Source organism: Medicago sativa, chromosome 5 (assembly GCF_051527215.1).
Source record: "Medicago sativa cultivar Bolivia chromosome 5, Bolivia_mono, whole genome shotgun sequence".
Lineage (NCBI taxonomy): Eukaryota > Viridiplantae > Streptophyta > Magnoliopsida > Fabales > Fabaceae > Medicago > Medicago sativa.
The window spans coordinates 16,628,573-16,650,476 of NC_140753.1; the positions used below are offsets into that span (position 1 = coordinate 16,628,573).

At 35.5% G+C, this 21,904-nt stretch overlaps 3 protein-coding genes across 4 annotated transcripts; 1 reads left to right on the forward strand and 2 right to left on the reverse strand.

The window, feature by feature from the left end:
- Positions 1-2: 2 nt before the first annotated feature.
- On the reverse strand, positions 3-2,627 carry LOC146920564 (F-box protein At3g07870-like). 2 transcript variants are annotated; one of them, XM_085713989.1, is made up of 3 exons: positions 2,530-2,627; positions 618-1,895; positions 3-353 (listed from the first exon to the last, which is right to left on the reverse strand). In XM_085713989.1, the coding sequence occupies exons 2-3, from the start codon at positions 1,886-1,888 to the stop codon at positions 293-295; spliced, it is 1,332 nt and encodes a 443-aa protein (XP_085570115.1). In that variant the 5' UTR covers positions 1,889-1,895; positions 2,530-2,627; the 3' UTR covers positions 3-292. The 2 variants fall into 2 exon arrangements, with proteins under 2 accessions (XP_085570115.1, XP_085570116.1); XM_085713990.1 differs by having other exon boundaries at positions 2,526-2,627.
- Positions 2,628-4,077: 1,450 nt separating this feature from the next.
- LOC146920565 (uncharacterized) lies at positions 4,078-4,968 on the reverse strand. The gene has a single exon (XM_085713992.1). It carries the CDS (start codon positions 4,831-4,833, stop codon positions 4,102-4,104), a length of 732 nt encoding a protein of 243 aa, XP_085570118.1. The 5' UTR covers positions 4,834-4,968; the 3' UTR covers positions 4,078-4,101.
- Positions 4,969-8,399: 3,431 nt separating this feature from the next.
- Positions 8,400-9,824, forward strand: LOC146920566 (F-box protein At3g07870-like). Its single transcript, XM_085711158.1, has 2 exons — positions 8,400-9,121; positions 9,251-9,824. The coding sequence occupies exons 1-2, from the start codon at positions 8,400-8,402 to the stop codon at positions 9,822-9,824; spliced, it is 1,296 nt and encodes a 431-aa protein (XP_085567284.1).
- The last annotated feature ends 12,080 nt before the right edge of the window (positions 9,825-21,904 follow it).

Consider the following 21,904-nt stretch of genomic DNA (forward strand, 5'->3'; position numbering starts at 1 on the left):
AGTTATAAAAGGGGAATAATACATTTATAGATATTGGTGAGTTTCATACAACGTTTTCAATGTTGCCAGAATGACATCTCTAATAAATCATGAATAAACATTTATCTACATGGTGTGCCATTGTTCAAAACAATTGACCCTAAAATTAACTGAAGTTCTGCTTTTTTGCAGAAAATAACCCAAAACAAACAAATAATGAACTATTGACTCAAACAATCTTAGGCCCGAGGAGGAATATTCTTCGCACATTCTTCACCATCAAATGAATGCATCTTCAGCCAAAGAAATCATTTCATATTCTTCTTTTTTTTAATAAACTTTCATTTTCTTCTGGCACTTTAACCTTTGCACACCTATATGAAATAACAAAAATATTAGGGAATTTGATGATAATTATGTAATGTCGTTAAAATCACAGGTAATGTGGTCCACTTCTATTGTTTCCTGAAATATTTTACTACTTTTCAACTAAAGCAGACCCAAAACCTTGTCGTATAATTTAGCACATCAAAAGAGTTTATTTTGATTCCTCGTATCAAAATTATTTTGATTTTCATAAATAAAAGCAATAAATTCAATTGGCAATTAAAATAAAATATTGGAACCAAAATCCTTACCGTGAATAAACATTTTGCACCACAATGTTGCTTCCTTCGACAACATCCTTCAATGAGATGAGACCTGGACTATGAGGGAATAATTCAAACCAGGGTGATACAGCCCCATCAACGGAATAAACTTTGAATACGTGTTTGTCTGGTTCATAGTATATAAAGGAATCACAGCTATAGGACTTTTGTATCAACAAGGCACCACCACCATTATCAAAGTGTTTTACTGGCCTACATAAACCAAAACAAGAGGGAATTCCATTGAAATTATCGGAGCAGAAAACCCTAGTCCATGATTCACCGATACCGTATTTTTTCATAAGCCACACTACACAAGAATTCACAGTTGATTCACATACGTAAAGAAATCCCTTTAATTCTACCATGGTGATGCTCTGTCTTTTATGCTGAGGAGGAGGAGGCGGGGGAGAAGGGAAGGCTTGAAACTTCTCACTTTCAAAGTTGAAACACAATATTGACCGTATCTTATTCTTGCCATCATAATTGATCCAATGAAGTGCCCCATTCACACAAGTTGGAGATCCAAGCCTCGTAAATGAAAACATAGGGTCAACATCCACAGTCCTCCATGTTGTCGTTCCCAGTGTGTGCATTTCAACAACCATAACATTAGATTTATAGCACAACCCATCACATCTCTTCCACATTCTTATCACCTTATATTCATTAGTTTTAGGTTGGAAGCCAAGAGCAGCACATATTGGTTTCCGAGTATTTGCAATTCCGATAGCTTCTGGTAGTCTTATAAACTCACCTATAATTGGATTGCAAACAACTAAATGGTTTACAGTATATGGCTCACATAAACAAAGCAAGCCATTGCAGGAATTCACCACACCAAATTTGTCATCTTCTGGCTTGTAAGGAGTTGGCTGATATGTGTCATTAGCATTGCGAAGAGGAAGCTTGAATTTAGGATTAAAATTGACGACATCAATGTTGAATGCACGGCGAAACTTTTTAGGCTGATACTCCAAAAGGTGCAGAGTTCTTGACACTTGTTTTAAATTTCTAGTCCGAAGCATGAAACCAAGTGATGCATGTTGAGAGTATAATGTGGCAAAATATGGTTCTGAAATCAGTGCATTCCATGTTTTGCAAACACATTTACAAATGGAAACATCTTTGATAGGGAGTTGAAGCAGAATGTTGGTTATGATTAAGGATGAAAGATCTGCAAACGATCCAAGTTCTTTTGCTGGTTTGCTTCTGTGCCTAGTCGTGGAAGAGGCAACTGACTCGCTTGTTCTTTTCATGGCAATGCTGTTATGCAAACAAGCAAAAATAAAACAATGAGTAAATAAATTACGAAAAAGGGATTCATATTTGATAAATATCATGCAATAGACGCCGAAAGAGAGACCAAGGGGTACAAAAATTACAACTTCAATCAAAGATAAGCTGAAACTGAGATACAAATTGCAAAATTAGAGTAAAATATTGATAAATGAATGGTGAAAGCACCACAAAGCTAGAAAATTTCTTTGCTTTGACTACAAGAGCGCATAAAAATCTGCCTAAAGGTAACCAACCAATTTTCCATTCAAACTTGGGCATGTTTGGATTGACTTATTTGAGCTTATATACTGGCATAAGTGATGGAAACAGCTTATGACAGTTTTGATAAGCTCTTTTCAACTTATTATCATAAGTTCTACAATATAGTTTATAGCAAATACAAAAAACAATTGAACATTATTAAATTTTTTGTGAAAAACATATGCAAGCTTATACATTAGGGCTTATCATCATGATAAACGCTTTTGTTATCCAAACAAGCCCAAAACAGATATCATCAATATTGAATTTACATAACAACAAAAAAGTATTGTAAAAAAACAAAGAGAAGAATAATCTAAGAAACAGAGTGAAAACGTTGCTTATTATGCTTACTTACAGAGTGAGTGGATTTCGATCGAACGACCAAGAGGATGGGATGAATTGAGTTTCTCGATCGGTTTGGCAATTTGATTGATTTCCCTAATTCTAGTACTAAAGTTAAATAAAACAAGAATTCTGCTCTTTACCCAACACATTTTGCTCATTCCCAACTGAAATTCCAAAAATACCCCTGTGTGAGTTAACTCACCACGGGCATTATAGTAATTTCAGTTGGGAATGAGTATTTTTTGTTGGATAAAGAGCAAAATTCATAAAACAAATATAATAAGCCCAACTCATTTTGGGTTATGACCGGGCTCCATACTTTTGGTTTGACTTTACTTAAATACACTCCTGTAGTTTGAGAAAAAGGTCTTTGCTGACCATGATATGGGAAATACTTGGGTGCCATCGATGTCATTGGTTCATTTTAGATGAGAGAAAATGATGAATGAATTATTAAAATAAATTATTTAGATTAGCGAAAAGATGGGCACGTAAAATTTGAAAATTATGAAATATGTTTTTTTTAATGAAATTTTGATTTTGATTAAAACTAAAAATATAAATGTTTGTTTTTTTTTTTTTGACAAAATATAAATGTTTGTTGTTTCCTAGTTATGACAAACCAAATTAAACATGATTATCTATTTCAATAACACCAACAATATAACAAAAGATATAATATAAATTCTTTTTTTTAACACCAACGATAATCTTTATTATAGAAAAAGTAGTTTAAGGGTATAATTGAATAAATAAAAAGTAAGTATAAATATACTCATCTAGTTTGTTACACTTTTTAAATGATAAAGGAAAAAAATGACATATATATATTCACACCGTGTTTGTTACATTTTTTTAATATTAAAATTTATTCTTATCTATTTGTAACATGAGTTATTTTATATTGAAAATTGAGGGCATTTTTGGAAGAAAAAATTCAGCCCAAAAGTGTTGAAAGGGGTTGTATTCTTTATATATAGTATAGATAGGAGATAATGAGTGATTAAGAGAAAGATAATAACAAAGGTAACCAATGGGAAAGGTTTTTACAATATTCTACGTATTTATGCACAATTTCATTAAAAAAATAACATAAAAATAGGGACCAAGAGTAGTAATTGAAAATTTTATATGGAGTAAAAGTTGAAGGAAAATTTTAGAGGGATTAAAATGAAAAGTTGACATATTTATAAGGACCAAAAACATATTTAACCCTAACTTCAATTATAGGTCATTTTAGAGTATTTTTAGCTATAAACAAATAAAAAACAATGTTGCATCGTATATAGGCATGGCCGTATCAGGGCAGGGCGAGCAGGGGAGCTGTCTTAGGCCCAAAAGTATAAGTACAAAATTTAGGCCCCAACCAAAAAAAATAGGGGTTCATTGGGCCCTAAAAAAATTACTTAAATTCTAATGAGAGGTGTGGATGTTAGTAATGACCTTAGTTATTTGTTGACCCATTTATAATTTATTGTTATGTTAACAAGAGAATTCAAATCCCAAGCCTTCCACAACCCCAAACCCTTCCGCCAAAATTAAAAAAAGTTTTTGAAGTTTTTTTTTTTTGACAACAACCAAATCAACTCATTTCATTAATAACAAGATCATTAATACAAAAAGGTAGGAAATCAAAAAATTCGAGACTAGCACAAGAAATGGCCGCCCTTGCAAGGGAATGAGCAACCATATTCGCTTGTCGCCGAATAAACTTAACCACAAAGTTTGAATTAAGAGATAGCAACCTATTAATTTCTGTAACGATGGATCCAAATTCAGAAATGTCTTCTTTCTTCCGAAAAATAGCATCTGATAGAATCTTTGAATCAGTCTCAAAAATGACATTCTGAAATCCCGAACTAAGAACCCATTGGATGGCTCCAAGTAAAGCCATTGCTTCACCTTCTATCACCTGCAACATCGGTTCCCGCAATGCCGTATGCGCTCTAACAAAAACTCCCCTCTCATCATGAATACAAGCACCCAAAGAAGACACTCCTTGGTGAGGATGAAAGCCTGCATCAACATTGCACTTCAACCAACCCTCTGGAGGTTTCACCCACCTTTGAATAGGATTATGACTTTGGCTGTCTGATGAGTTCTCACTAATACAATTTGCTAGCCTCCAATCATCCCATAGAGAATTAGCCATCATATTGACTTGAGAAGGTGTTGATCTCTTATTATTCCAAATAATATTATTTCGATTGTACCAAAGACTCCAAATGACCATAGCCATTTTACTCACCACTGTATTATCCTCTGATGCACAAATATCCATGATAACACTATGAGGAGATGAAGTAATAGTCATTCGTTTCTCAATCACATCCTTCAAACCAGCCACGTCCCAAACTTCTTTGCTGAACTGACATCCAAACAGAAGATGGATTGTTTGTTCGACATTGTTGTCACAAACAGGGCAGCTACTAGGACAGTCCACACCCCTCTCTTGCAACTTCTTTCGCGTAGGCAAACAATTTCGACAAATTCTCCAAATAAGATTCCGCACTTTCGGGGGCGATTTAATCCTCCAAATCCGCTTCCACTCTCATGGAACAAAATGTTTAGCGACTTTCATAATCTTCTCCATACATAACCTATAGCCAGTTTTGACAGTATAAACACAAGATTTATCCTCCTTCCAAATAAGTGTATCATGTGTGACCACATCAAGCACAGGAACCTGCATAATACTATCCACAATACAGGGAGGAAACATTCCACTAATAAGGTTCATATTTCATGAGTTACTGCCTTCATTCATCAGATCGCAAACATACATATTATGCACATCAATATTTTGAGGAGATGGCATCCAAGATGAAGAACTATTACTCAGCCACGGATCTTGCATAACTCGCACTCTAGAGCCGTCACCAATCTTCCATCTGTGACCATGAATGAGAATAGATCGAGAAGACCAAATACTTCGCCACATAACTAGGATTATGTCCAAGCTTAGCCTCAAGAAAAGAGCTATTTGGAAAATATCTAGATTTTAATAATTTTGAGGCCAAAGCATCCGGTTTATTGAGAAGATTCCAATCTTGTTTAGCAAGCATCGCCATATTAAATGCTCGGAGGTTTCGAAACCCCAGACCGCCTTGAGATTTAGGACATGCAAGTTTATCCCACGCCATCCACCTAATTCCCTTACGGTTTCCTCCCCCGCCCCACCAAAAGGAATTCATCATCCTTTCTATCTCATCAATAATCGACGACGGAATAAGATAAAGACTCATGATATAGGATGAAATAGCCTGAATGACTGATTTCAACATAACTTCTTTGCAAGCTCGAGATAAGGCACGACCATTCCAAGAATTTATCTTCCTCCACACCCTATCTTTGATAAAAGAAAAAGTAGCCTTCTTACTTCTACCAATCATCGACGGCATACCTAAATAATTATTGAAAAACTACTTGAATTTCTCAAATAGCAAGGAAAAAATTGATTGACCGATGATGATAAAAAGATATACAAAATACTTTTTTTAAATATATAATAATTACAACATAAATTATGGATAGAATATCCTGAAATTTTTTATAAATAAAAAAGCCAACTTTTTTTTAAATATATAATAATTACAACAGAAATTATGGATAGAATATCCTGAAATTTTTTATAAATAAAAAGCCAAAAGAGAGACCCCAATCAGAGAGAGAGAGAGAGAGAGAGAGAGAGAGAGAGAGAGAGAGAGAGAGAGAGAGAGAGAGAGAGAGAGAGAGAGAGAGAGAGAGAGAGAGAGAGAGAGATTATTAAATTTTATATATTGAAAAATAAAAAGCTCGGGCAGGGCTAAAATTTCTGTAGCAGTTATTTATTTTATTAAAAAAAAAAATATCAGCCTAGATATAAGTATATAGTTTTTGTCAAAAAAAAAAAAGTATATAGTTCTGAGCAAACTAAACCTTTAGAATTAAGATGATCAAATCACAATAGGATTTGCCGTCACTCAAAATCAAAATCCCAAAACGGTGGAATTCATCCTCTTGATCGCTTGATATCACTCACTCAGCATGTAAGCATTTTAATTTCACGGTCTTTGATTTTTCTTTTTATGTAATTCATTCTGATTCTAGGATTGTTGTTCTCCTTCCAACAAAAAAAGGATTGTTGCTCTGTTTCATATAGTCTCTAATAAACAACTTTGAAATCGATCAAAAAACCAGCAAGTAGCAACTACCCTTGGAAGTCGAGGATTCAATTAAAATTTAACACAAAATATTTAGGTACTTATATTTGTGTTTCATATGCTGCAAAATTGGAAGTAAGACTGTGACTAATTTGACAATAACAACAAGAAACAAATTTGATTTTGGTAATTAGGCATACTAATCATATCGTTATTTATTTGAGTCTTTAAAATGATTAATTAGAGCCGTAAGTGACAAGTTTTGAATGATTTTCAATTGTTGGTCTAACGTGGAACACTTGCGAACAACTTTCATCATACTTATTTTACGAAAATACTTTGATGTCTTTTGGTGACTCGAAGAATGATATGTGAAAAATTAAAATCACCAAATTCAGACTCAAAGTCATCTAAGTGGAACCTATCTAACACTGTATCCGAAAACACCTTGTATTGTATGAGACATAATGTTGTTGAACATAATAATACACTTTATGTTTGATTTTGATTGAATTAAGGATGCTTTATGTTATTTACTCCCTCAGTTTCAAAATGAGTGTAAAAATTGTTTCAAAATGAGTGACGCTTTCAGTTTCCAATGCAATAATAACTTTTTCTTTTCAATTGTACCCTCCAATTAATACTCTGCACACTACTTCAAAAGTATTACTTTTAAAACTAACCAATAGTTAATAAGGATAATTTGGTGAAATAACCATTATCTTTCTCTTAATCATTGCATTTCTTAATATGTGTGTAAACACCTAAAACGACACTCATTTTGAAACGGAGGGAGTATTTTATTTTATGACTTTAGTATTGAAGTATTTTGAAGTTTATATATGATATTTGTTGAGGAGCTCGGTGAGCGCTGAGAGCGGCAATAAACTAAACGTATATGACCAATAAATGGATATGATCAATAAGAAACTTAGACACCACATCTCCACTCAAAACCTTAGGTTTTAGGCATATGGGTCCCCTCTCTTATATATCCAATGTTTCCTATATTTCAAGCTAGGACATAACTACTCACACTTGATTCCCAACAATCTTCCCCTCAAGTGTGAGTCTCCCACATCACTAGCCTGATCCACACTAGGATCCCACCCCCGCTCCCCCACCGAGCCTAACCAGGGCTCGAATACCACTTGTTGAAGAGTTCGGGGAGCGGCAATGGGCTAAATGTCCAAGACCACTAAGAGACTAAGACATCACATCTTCACCCAAAATCCTAAGGCTTTAGATATATGAGTCCCCTCTTTTATACATCAACGTTTACTCCATTTCTAATTAACGTGGGACATAATTATTACTCACACTTGATTTTTGAAAATATTTGAATTATTTTGGAGTATGTGTGTGTGTGTATATATATATGTGTGTATCATACGATACGCGATACAATATAAATAATGATTGAAAAAAGTGGTCGAACGACACACAATTTCATCACATGTCTCTTTTTTCTCTTTTATTCAAGAGACTAACATGGCAATACCAACAATATCTTTAACTAATGCTGTCCTTTTTTAATACAAAATTCATAATTTCAATTTTCTTTGTTTAATTTCAATTTTTTTATACATAGGTCCAAAAAATGAAAGATAGGAACCTTTTGTTTTTCCCATTTGCTCCCATGTTTCTTTTTCGACATCTATTGCATGATATTTATCAAATAAGAATCCCTCTTATGTGTTTTATTTTCTCATTATTTTATTTTTGTTTCAGCATCACCATGAAAAGAAGTAAGTTAATTGCTTTTGCCACAACTAGAGAGAAAGTTGGTGGATATTTTGCGGATCTTCCATCCTCAATCACCACCCACATTCTACTTCAACTCCCCATCAAAGCTGTTTCCATTTGCAAATGTGTTTGTAAAACATGGAATGCACTGATTTCAGATCCATATTTTGCCACATTATACTTTGAACGTGCATCACTTGGTTTCATGATTCGGAACGCTGATTCAGGACTAGTGTCAAATACATTGCACCTTTTAGAGTACCAACCTGAAAATTTGCCGCACGTTGTCTACACCAAATTTGACCCTAAATTCAAGCTTCCACTTCGTAATGTGAATACGACATGTCGTTTACCTTCTTACAATCCAGAAGATGATAAATTTGGTGTGGCGAATTCCTGCAATGGCTTGCTTTGCTTATGTGAGCCATATAATTTATTTCGTGAGCTAAGTAGTGTAAACAATTTAGTTGTTTGTAACCCAATCACAGGTGAGTTCATAAGACTTCCAGAACCTACCAGAATTACAACTACACAGAAACCAATATGTGTTGGTCTTGGCTTCCAACCTAAAACTAATGAATATAAGGTGATAAGAATGTGGAAGACATACGATAGATGGCGGTGTAAATCTAATGTTATGGTTGTTGAAATGCACACGCTAGGAACAACGACATGGAGGAATATTGAATTTGATCCCAAGTTTTCATCTTTGAGGCTTGAATGTCCAGCTTCTGTGAACGGGGCACTTCATTGGATCAATTTTGTTATGGTTGTTGAAATGCACACGCTAGGAACAACGACATGGAGGAATATTGAATTTGATCCCAAGTTTTCATCTTTGAGGCTTGAATGTCCAGCTTCTGTGAACGGGGCACTTCATTGGATCAATTTTGATAGCAAGATACGTTCAATATTGTGTTTCAACCTTGAGAGTGAGAGGTTTCAATCCTTCCCTTCTCCTCCTCTTCTTCCTTATAGTGACGGTATCACAATGGTAGAATTAAAAGGTTTTCTTTACATATGTGAATCAACTTTCGACTCTTGTGTAGTATGGCTTATGAAGAAATATGGCATCGGTGAATCATGGACCAAGGTTTATTGCAGCGACAATTTCAAAGGATCTCCTTGGGGTTTTGGTGTATGTAGGCCAATAAAACACTTTGAGAATGGTGGGGGTGCCTTATTGCTTCAGAAGACCTATAAGAGTGATTCCTTTATTTATTTTGAACCTGAAAAACAAAGATCCATAACTTTTTTTGTTGTTGGAGCTGAATCAATCTGGCTTGAATCAGTCCCTCATATTCCAAGTCTCGTATCATTGAAGAACGTTGTTAAACGAAACAACATTGAGGTCCAGAACGTCCATTCATGGCAGGACAAGTTTTTGGATCGTCTTTGGTTGCAAAGTAGTAGATGATGGTAACTTTGATTTTATGTTTCCACAAATGCTTTGAATTATTGATTTCGGCTTTGTTGAAATATGGTTCATTTTCTTGTATTGTGTTTATACATCCCAATAGAATCATTAGTTGACTCTTTATTATGTATATTATTATTGTGCTTTGTGTTTTCTTTATGAACCGTGTTTGCAAATATTTTATTTGGATTCTTGCAGATACCATCAATTGGTGAATTGAAAGGCTCAAACAAGAAACAAAGTTGAAGCTTTCTTTCTATCAATCACTTGGAGTTGGTGACTTTTAGGGTTTCTGTTTTAGATAAAAAAAAAGAGCTAGAGAGTTTCTGTTTTACATAAATTTGGCTAAAACTCACAATAGCATGTAGTTCCGGTTTTTAAATTTTCTTTTTTCAGAGTTTCTGTTTTAGATAAAACAAGCTAGAGAGTTCTCTTTTAGAGTTTTTAACATACATGTATGGTTGGCTAAATTTTTTTTGATGTGAAAATAGTATCACTAACATCTTATCGTCGAAAATTTGACATGCTATTATATTAAAAAAAAAAAATCCTCAACAAAGATACTAAGAGTTAAAATGTAAAAAATTTGAGACTCGAATTAACACTTCAACATATCAAGTGTTCGTCCCTATAGGAAAAAAAGTTATTATCCAAATTGAGGTTTTTTTTTAACACCAAATACTATTTTGACTAACACATTGCACAATAAGGGACTATTTTGGAATTTTGATTGAAACAACAATTCATGTGGATGCTACTTATATCACTTTATTATTTGGTAAATCATTTAGTACATTTGCCTAAATCCGACCATCATGGTCAAAAATCAATTCTAGGAAAGGAACATCCCACAATTTTTTATTGTGAACCATACAGTGAGAAACTCGAAGATTTGAAAGAGGAAAATCCTCTCCCAATGGTGGAACCAATGGGATATCACCTGCAATCCACTTGTTGTGCCAAAACATCTTCCATCCACTTCTTGCCTTCAATATGAACTTATAATTTTACAAACTTCTCCAGACCTAGCTTTTGTGTCCCAAGGTAGATTGTAGACAATCACACCTATGGAAATACCTAGCTTTGTAAATACGCGCAATAAGAGAGTTTGGGTTTGACATAATACGCCATCCTTGCTTACCCAACATAGCAAGATTAAACACTGGTAAACATTTAAAGCTCATTCCTCCATCATTTTTATGGATGGATAATTTATCACAAGAAAGCCAATGAACACCTTTATTTTGAGTGCTAGAGTAACCCCACCAGAAAGAATTAAGCATTTTTTCAATTTCATCACATAAAGTTGTGGGTAGAGTAAAGATGCTCATAAAATATGTGTGAATAGATTGACGTACCGACTTGATAAGCACCGCTCTTCCTGCTTTGGAAAGCCATTTTGCTGCTCAAGGAATTAATTTTCTTCCAAATGTGGTCTTTAATAAAATTGAAAGTCGTTTTTTTTGCTTCTTCCAATCATTGAAGACAACCCGAGATATTTCCCCGTGCCTAGAACAACTTGTACATCGAGAATGTTTGTAATATTATTTTGCTCATATTGCATAACATTCCTGCTGAAGAAAATTTGTGACTTCTGAAAATTAAATGCATGTCTTGATGCCAGTTCATATACAGATAAAATATTTTTCATAACTGTAACTTCAGACAAATCAGCCCTAAAAAACAAGAAATAGTCGTCTGCAAATAGCAAGTGGGAGACTATAGGCACATTAGTGCAAATTTTAACTCTATGTATATCACCTCTAGCCTCTACTTTCCTGATTTGAGAAGATAGACCTTCAGCACAAAGTATAAAAAAGTATGGTGACAAAGAGTCACCGCTTATATTTTTGAACGACTTCAATAATATAGCATTCATATAGACAATTTTTTTTTTAAGAGTATAATTAAAAGTGAAAATGTTACCCCAAAATCATATATTCCTTTTATACAATACATATATAGTAAAGTAATAGGTACTGGGGATGGATTCTCTCAAGTGGAATTTTCTCTAATTTTTTCTATTGTTACGTCTACAACATTAAACATGAAAGAAAAATATATATAATATTATAATGAAAAGAGGATATTGAATGTGTGGTTGAGATATAAGAATTGAGAAAAATGTTGGTGGCACAACCCTATTATCTTTTTCCTCCAATCCACTCTGAATCTATCATCTACAATTGGAACACAAAAAACTTTTTTGTGGCTACCCTGGTTTTGGTCTCTCTTGTGACAATTATATTGGTTTTCCAATTCACATTCTTCGTAATACCTTTTCACATATTAAAAAAAAATTAAATCTTTCAAAATCACTCATAGTGTCCAATGTTGTTTTTTCAAGATCAAACGTCAACTACCCTCAAGAAAGGAGGAAGGAAAAAAATGTAATAGAGGACTTTGACACTACCTCTTGTGCTAGGCAAGTTTGTGGGATGGGGATTCTCTCCGGTGAATTTTTCAGTGGATACAGTCCAGTGCCAATCTCCACCATTGAATGGTTATTTAATAATTTTGACTAAGTCAATTATAGAAAAATGTGGGGTTGTTATTCCACTGCACTCTCCTATCATTGGAGAGGATCTTCTCTCGAGTTTGTTCATGCGTGAGGCGCATTTTCCAGTTGTCAACATTTGCATCGTGCTGTGTAATGCATGGGGTGCATGGGTTGAGTGTCATTTCTCACTTTTTAGAGGATTTTTGCACTACCTCTTAAGAAATTTCTCACGTTTTTTTTTATGTGATCTTGTCAAACTAATAGAGGAAACTTTTAAAAAATTTAGAGACTAATTGTTGAGTGTCTTTGAGTGGGATTTTTTGGTTTGGAAACACGTCACAAACACATGAGGTAGTGAGATCTCGTCAGAATAATAAGATGCTTAAATAACAAGCCCCTCCCTTAATAATTAAATATGCAACACACTTTAATTTATTTTAACATAAATAAATATTTTTATAATATATATTTATTTTGAACCACCATTTGATAAAAATAATTTCATTTATTTATAATATTTTAAATGTTAATGATAATTAAATTTAAATATTTTGCTATTAGTTTTATAATTTTGAGTATAATATTAACTTTTAAATAACCATACTTTATCACCTTTAGAAACTTCTTCACATATTTTAATTTTATTTTGGGTTGTTTCATTTTTTAATAGGGTTTAAAGCTATATGTTAATGAAATTGTGAATAAAAAATAGCGAAAATATGTATTCAAATTTTGTTACATTAAAATGATCCTGCAATACTATTTTTTTTCCGAAATGTATTAGATTACTTTTTATTTTTGCTAGATTAATAGAAATGAAAAAAATTTATTGAGGGAGCAAAGTGTAGATTTTAACATAAGAGGGAAGGAGAATGTAAATCAAGCTTCTCTTAGGGGAGGGGAGTGAAATATTTTCTAATATGTTTTGAATAAGAGGGGAAGGAAATGTATATTTTACCATAAGAGGGGAGGAGAACATCTTTAAAGGAAGGAGATTGTAATTTACTCTTTTATTTTTCTAATTAGGGGTTTAATGTGATACTATGCATGGCTGTGCATCAACATTTATTTATTCGAATGGAAGATGGTTTAGTATGTTTGTAGTAACTATATGTATAGGTCAGTTAGTTAGTGCATTGATGATTGATTGCTTTAATTCACTGAAATCAATTAGTAGTATTTGTTTCTTGCGGTAAATGCAATTGTAGCATATGACCAATAGATGTTGGAACTTGGAAGAACAGACGTAAATCAATGCTCTATCCACACTTTTAGAGCAAAGATTTTCATTCAAGTGAAAATCTTTTTATTGATTTACTAGGAAATATGAATATTTCAGATTTTGGTTTGAGTATTTTACCATAACAAGTGAGATTGTTAGCAAGCTTATATATTTTATCATCTTACTGTGTTAAAAAAGGTTTTTGTACGAGCTCTTCGTGAAGCCAATTGGATGAATGAGATGGAGATCAACATGTATGACTCTTTGGTTTGATCATGTTGTGTTATTTGTGTCTACCTTACCTGGTCTTATTCTTGATGGTTTTATCTATCTCAGAGCAAGTTGTGGTACTTGTTGGAATTTTATTTAATAATTTATTTTAAAGTTAATTATTATTATTTTTATTAGTTACGGAGTATTATAATTGAGTGGTTTCTTTTTGAAAAAGTATAGTGCACGTTTTTGTTTTCCTAGTCAATGCTATTTGTTATCTTATACTCCATCCGGTCCTATTTATAAGAGAAAATTGAGTCAACAAAAGTTTTTTTTTGAACAAGCCAAAATGGAATATATTAGATTACCAAAGGTGATTCATCTCGCACAAGATGTGCAAAAGAGAACACCCAACATAAACAGAGTTTAGTTACAGTCTTACTTCAAAAGATAAAACGAATAACAGAAGAACATAAACAAAAAGCTACACCAGCACACCCATGCATAATAAAGGATGTTGTCCCCAGTCATTATAACTGAAGGCAAAGCTAGACATATTTGCCTTAAGCCAATTAAAAGACATAATCTTGACCATTTCTGCTAAACGATCCGAAGTCAATAACTTTTGCTGAAAAATCCTGTTATTTCTTTCCTTCCATATAACCCAAACACAAGCATGCCAGATTAATGTCATAAAAGAATGAGTAGACCTCGAAAAACCTGCCAACTGACCAAATTGTTGAAAGTGGTCGCCTATTGTAGCTGGAGCAATAAAAGAAATGCCTACCCACCGATAAACATAGTGCCACACTGAACCGAAGACTTCACAATGAAGAATGAGATGAGCTGCAGTCTCAGCACAGCCGCACCCCCCAATGCAAAAAGTGCCATCCTGATGAATAATTCCCCTACGAAGAAGGTTATCTCGAGTTGGAAGTCGTTGACGAAGGAGCCTCCAAGTAAACACAGAGACCTTAAGAGGGACTTGCCTTTGCCACACTGCGTCGAACATACCCCGTTCTATGGAGTTAACAGATGTTGTAATATACTGATATGTGCCCTTGACGGAGTAACCGACAACGGTATCAAGTAGCCACCGCCATCTATCTGGAGCACTGTCCTGCAAAACAATATCATGCAGCAAGAAAGAACAATTTGTAACAGACTCCTCCTCCCAAGCCAAAAGGCGCCTCCTCCACTCCCAGGCACCGCCCCCGTCCATCCAACCCCTACTCTCCATCTCCTTCACCGTCACCCACTTGTCAACGGCTAAATCAAATAATCGAGGGAATCGCACCCTTAAGGGCACTCCTCCCACCCAGTTATCAGTCCAAAAAAAAGTCCTATCACCACCGCCTACCACCCTACGCACATTATCACCAAACCAGTCCCCTACACCTAAACCGACACCCTGACGAATGTCAGTCATCATCCGCCACCACACCGAACTCTCCCTACCCCCATCCTTCAACCGCCCACCCTCCTCCCCGTACCTAGCTTTTAAGACCCGGTACCATAAACCCTCCTTATCAACCAACATACGCCAACACCATTTACCAAGCAAAGCAATATTAAATTCTCTTAGTCTTCTGACACCTAAACCTCCCACCTCCTTCAGTAAACAAACAGAATCCCAGTCAACCCACGCAATTTTTCTATAATCCTCACTTCCCCCCCAAAATTTTTTTTTAAATAAAGATTCGATAGAAGAAATTATACCTGTGGGGGCCTTGAAGAAGGAAAGAAAGTAAACCGGAAGAGATGATAGGACAGATTTTAGGAGAATCAGGCGACCACCAAACGAGAGAAATTTGCTTTTCCAGTTCGACAATCTAGAGATAATATTGTTCATAATCGGTTTCCAAAAATCTAACCTACGAGGATCCCCTCCGATAGGAAGGCCCAAATACAGAAAGGGAAAAGTCCCAACTCGACAATTCAACAAAAGAGATGCCTCATTCAACCAGGTATCAGATACATTCACTCCAGTCAATAAACTTTTTTGGAAATTCATCTTAAGACCAGACAAGTGTTCGAAAATCACTAGCACAACCCGTATAGATCGCACATTCGCCCAACATTTTTTGCCAATAATCAAAGTGTCGTCAGCAAATTGTAAATGAGAAAGACTTAGTTCAGTACCTTGACCCACGTGATAACCATGAAACAATCCTGACTCTACTGACGACGTCATAAGAACATTAAAACCTTCAGCAGCCAGTAAAAACAGAAACAGAGACAAAGGATCACCTTGTCGAAGACCTCTCTCGATGGGAAACTCATCCGTGGGGCAGCCGTTAACCAACACTGAAGCTGTGGCCGTACCGACACATTCTAACATCCACTTCCTCCACAAAGTCGGGAAATTCATTCTAACCATAACCGCCTCTAAGTATTTTAAGTCAACCGAGTCGTAGCCTTTCTCAAAATCAACCTTAAAGAGCAACATTTCCTTATCAAGGCGACGTGCATCGTCAACCGCCTCATTCGCTACCAAAATACTGTCTAAAATTTGTTTCCCCTTAACAAAGGATGACTGGGAATCTGAGACCACACTTCCAATAACATCTCGAAGTCTGTTGGCAAGAATCTTAGCCAACACCTTATAGAGGCATCCTACCAAGGATATAGGACAAAAGTCATTTAATCTTTGAGGACTGTCAACCTTGGGAATAAGAGCAATACAAGTGGAATTTACCCCCTTAGTCAACCGCCCATTCCGATGAAATTCAACAACAAAACGCATAAAGTCATCCTTCAACTCCGACCAAAATTGCTTTATAAAACCAAAATTGATCCCGTCCGGCCCTGGGCTCTTAAAACTGTCGCAGTCCCAAACCGCCTTTCTCACCTCATCCATAGTAAAAGGTCGAATAAGATTACTCGACTCCGCCATAGTCAAACGGTTAAATTGTAAATTTTCCACCCCTGGCCGATCCATACTTAAGGCTTTGTAATGAGCTGAAAAATGACAATAAACAGCATCACGAATATTTTGAACTCCCTCAACTTGGACACCGTTGACATGTAACAACTGTATAGCATTATGACGCCGCCGAGAAGACATGATCCCATTAAAAAATCTTGTGTTAGCATCTCCCTCCTTTAACCAGTTAAGACGCGCCTGCTGCCACCTTATACTAGTCTGTATTCGCGACAATGAGTGCAAATTCACAGAAAAATCATTGAGCTCGGCAACTTCCTCCTCATCAAGGGCGACTGCCTCTCCCTTAATGTCAAGAGATGACATCTGATCCTTAACTGCAAAACACTTACTCTCCAGATTCTGAGCATGACTCTGGTGCCACTCCTTTAAACTACCTTTTATCAACTTTAGCTTTTCTTTCAAGACAAAACCACCCCACCCATCAATATGAAGAGAATTCCATTTGTCTCTAACAAACTGTGCATATCCAGGAAAATCCGCCCAGCATTTTAACATACGAAGAGGGCGCGGTCCCCAGTTAACTTCATCCACTGACAACACCAACGGAACATGATCTGACAGACCCCGCTGGTTTGCCACTTGAACACTATTTGGCCAAACAGAGCACCAGTTTACTGACAACAAAAACCTATCCAGACGGCTCATCGAATACCCATCACCGCTATACCAAGTGAATAATCTCCCACAAATCGGCAAATCCTCCAAAAAACCATCATCAATGAATTTATTAAAAATATTAGAATCATGTTGACGAAAAATAGTACCCCGACCTTTCCTCTCCTCAATAGATCGAACATAATTAAAGTCACCGCAAAGACACAAATTTGCATTATTATTGTGTATAACAAAAGGCAATAGTGTATCCTACAACAACTGTTTAGCAACAGTGTCACAAGGTGCATAAACATTAGCAATAATGAATTCGTGACCAGTCTGAATAACCCTCCCACGAATCACCAAAACATGAGCAAGCCTAGACGTCGACCATACTTCAACAACATTACGGTCCCACGCCGTCAAAATACCACCAGATGCCCCAATTGACGGTTGAAACGAGAACCCCACCGACGGGTTCGGCCATAAAGACTGAAACAACACATCATCGACTACAGTTAACTTAGTTTCTTGTAAACATAAAACATATGGCTTTTTTCAGACAACATCCTCCTAACCTCGCTTCGTTTCTCAAAACCACCAAGACCCCGCACATTATAAGAAATAATCTTCATTCTTACCTTCCCACACCCCAATCACAACCACCGATCAGAACCTACTGACTACCTCCTCCGCTCCCTCCCGTCACCCCTTTTGCCAAAATCCTCCCCACCTGCTCTCTAAGCTCCCTCCGACCCTCCTTCGATAAAGTATTAAATTTATTCAAGTTTTCCTCCTTAAACTTCACACCTAACACCTCCCCAATATCACACACATCCTTGTCCCTCGCCTCCAAACCACTCCGTAGCGACACCCAGTGCTCCAAGTCTTTGTTAACTGAAGAAAGTGAAGTAGTTGAATCTATTTTTGATGAATTAGATGTTACAGTACCCTTTTTTCTACTAGAATTAGCTATGAATCTAGCTTTTTGTTCATGTGCTTGCTTTTTCAATATTTTTAGAATTTCCCTCCTATCCTTAGCAGGCATCCTTGCTACTCTTCTCAAATTGCGAGACGAATACCTGAACCCACCGCCTTTATTTTTAATGGTAGCTCCAGAAGAAGGAATAAACTTTTTAATACTTCCATCCAAAGAGGAACCGACATTTAAATTTGGTGGTAGTGATTGGCCTTGTATATTCCTTGTTGCATTAAAGATACATGGTACAGTAACTTGTGTAGGTTGTTGATCAAGAGGCCCCACTACCATGTTCAAATTCTCAAGAGCTACATTAGTGATGTCATGCTTCAAAGAAAGAATATTAGGATCAGCTGCTTCACACGCCACTACTTTGGTATCATGCTTCATAGATGAATTATTTTTCTTAGTAGCTCCTGGAGAAGAAATAATCTTTATAGTACTTTCAGCCATTGAGGAACCACCATTTGAATTTTTAGGTACTGATTTGCCTTGTGCCTTCGTTACTGCCTCAACGCTGCATGGTGCATTAACTTGTAACGGTTGTTGAGTAGGATGCACCACTGCTACATTCAAGTCTTCATGCTCTACTGATTTGTTATCGTGCTTCACAGAGGAAATGATAGGAGCAGATGCTTCATGCTCCTTCCAATCGTTGCGTAGATCATCAAGTATAGCTTCGACCTCCCCTCCTTCCCCCTCAATGTCATGACTGTCGAAATTATCAAAGCCTTCATCTTTAAACAAATTCTGTTCAATATTATCCTCCGATAGGAAAGCATCCTCACCTAGATTACACCCCCATTCTTCGACCAATTTAATAGAAAACGTCGAACCATCAACCAACACATCCGTTGATAAATTCAACACTTCCAAAGAAGTAGTGGTGATGAGAACACGGGCATAGTCAATTCGTCCCCTATCAAGCGTACAATCATCAGCTCTAACAAATTTACCACATTCCGAAACACAAAGCTTGAAAAAATTAATATTCCATGCATGAGCCGGTGTCCCATAAACACGTACCCAAGCGCCGCGTTCATATCGTAACTTCTTTGAAGACCATTTCTGCACATCCGATAGAAACATCCCAAAAAAATCCTTAGCTAAATTATAAACCTCCCATATATTCTCATTATTGCTACCACGAATAAAGACTTTATCACCGCCCATCGGAATGACACCCATAGTAATAAAACCAGCATCTTCCACCCGTTGCTGAATAGATAAAATAGATTCACCTGAAGTAACCGTCGCCACAATACCCGCACTAGCCCACTCGCGGTCTTGTTTATCTGATTGATACTGAAGTTTAACAATTTTAGCCATCTTTCCTTCCAACGCTACAGCCATAGATGGCTTCTCTAATCGATCCATCTCACTTTCAGACACCCTAGTAACCTTCCCGTCTTCATCAACATCCAAAAATGTAACATTAACCTTCCTCTCCACCCTCGGCCCTCGTTCCTCCTCCTTCAACATCAAAACCGGTGATTCTCTCACTGAACCAAATTGTTAACCAGATATATCAACTTTTGTTGACCAAAATTTCTCTTATAAATAGGACGGAGGGAGTACTAAGTCAAGTATAATTATTCATTATATAATTGGAGGAAAGAGAGGGGTAGGTTATTAAATTTATATTGAAAAATAAAAAGCTTGGGCGGGCTAAATTTTTTGTAGCAGTTATTTATTTAATTAAAAAAAAAAACAATATCAGCCTATAGAGAAATTCTTAGGTGCAAACGAACATAACACGTCATAGTTTAGAAATAACCAATCAAATTTTTTTATTCAATTTAATTAAATAAAAACTAAAATTAAAATTGGCACGTTCTCTTTCAATGTTTTTACTTTTCTCTTTGAATGTGTCTTTCTCTATGATCAATTCTTCATACCAAAAGTACATGTATTTGATTAAATACAAAAACCAAAGAAATTGGGAAACCCTTATGAAGGATGCACACAACACAAGTGTAGTTGCAGAAGAAAAGACCCAACATCAATGACCTTCATGCGGGAGATTAAATGGAGAAGAATGAAACTTTAGGTGATGGGCAATTGGAAAACATTTTGGATGTGGATAAGAATTGGATTTGTTTAAATCAGAAAGTTAAAATTAAGGATATTGTCTGAGGAAGAAGCAACAAACACATGATGTAATTTAGAGAAAAGAAGAAAGAATTCTAAAACAACATTGTTGCTGTGTTTTTGTTTCCAGAGAGACGGTGAGAGAAGAATAGAGAGAACGTGTCTATTTTATTTTAGTTTTTATTTTATTAAATTGAACAAAAAAAATTGATTGGTTGTTTCTAAACTATGACGTGTTATGTTTGTTTGCACCTAAGAATTTCTCCAGCCTATATATAAGTATATAGTTCTGAGCAAACTAAGGGGGGTGTATTGGATTAGGATTTTGAAGGACAATTTTTGCTTAAAAAAGTCTCAAAGATTTTAAAAGATTTTAATGACTTTCATGATTTTAAAAGACAATCAGGATTTTCAATTTGGATTTCAATGGATTTACATCATAAGATTTTAAAGGATTTTATGGATTTATAAGATTTCAAAAGATTTTATGAATTTTAAGGACTCATTGAAAAGAAATGATTACAACACACTCTCTATCATAATATTTTGAATACATACTCTTATTTTTTATTTTATTTTTATGAGAGATAGAGAGAGGGGGGAAGAGAGGAGGGAAAGAAGGGATAAAAGAGAGGAGATAGAGGGAGAAGAGAGAGAGAGAGAGAGAGAGAGAGAGAGAGAGAGAGAGAGAGAGAGAGAGAGAGAAAAGAGGAGAGAGAGAGAGAGAGAGAGGAGAAGAGAGACGAAGAGAGAAGGGAGAGAGAGAAGAGGGAGAGAGAGAGGAGGGAGAAAAGAGAGGAGAGAGGGAAGGGAGAAGAGAGAAGGAAGAAGGGATAAGAAAGAGATAGTAAAAACTTTTAAAGAAAAACAATCCCAAGAAATCTTATGTCTTCATGAAAGACTTTTTTTTGTTAAAATTTCACTAGACAATCTCACAAAATCAATCAAAATCTAATTTATTAAACAATCCTTTGAAATTTGAATGATTTTGAATACCATGAGACTTTTTTTAAGTGATGAAAAGTCTTGATTGAATACCTCAAGACTTTTTTAAAATGACAAAGAATCTTGATTGAATACCATAAGACTTTTTTTAAATTGCAAAGAGTCTTGATTGAATACCACAAGACTTTTTCATAATTAAAAAGTCTTTTAAAATCCCTTAGAATCCTAATCCAATACATCCCCATAAACCTAATATTAGAATTAACATAATCAAATTATATATAAGTATATAGTTCTGAGCAAACTAAACCTAGTATTAGAATTAACATAATCAAATCATAGTAGGATTTGCCGTCACTCAAAATCAAAATCGCAAAACGGTGGAAGTCGTACTCTTGATCGCTTGATATCACTCACTCAGCATGTAAGCATTTTAATATAATTTCACGCTCTTTGATTTTACTATTTATACAATTCATTCGTTGCCGTGTTTCATATAAACCTAAACTTTTAATTCCCAGTTGTTTTTGTACTATCTATGTCATGTAGGTAGAAATCTACGATGATCCTTGTTACTATGATTGAGAAG

Coding starts and splice junctions, on each gene's coding strand:
- LOC146920565 (XM_085713992.1), bottom strand. CDS start 4,833: ATGACTATTACTTCATCTCCTCATAGTGTTATCATGGATATTTGTGCA.
- LOC146920566 (XM_085711158.1), top strand. CDS start 8,400: ATGAAAAGAAGTAAGTTAATTGCTTTTGCCACAACTAGAGAGAAAGTT. Junction 9,122..9,250: donor CCCAAGTTTTCATCTTTGAG/GCTTGAATGTCC, acceptor TTCATCTTTGAG/GCTTGAATGTCCAGCTTCTG.
- LOC146920564 (XM_085713989.1), bottom strand. CDS start 1,888: ATGAAAAGAACAAGCGAGTCAGTTGCCTCTTCCACGACTAGGCACAGA. Junction 354..617: donor GTGCAAAATGTTTATTCACG/GTAAGGATTTTG, acceptor TATTTCATATAG/GTGTGCAAAGGTTAAAGTGC.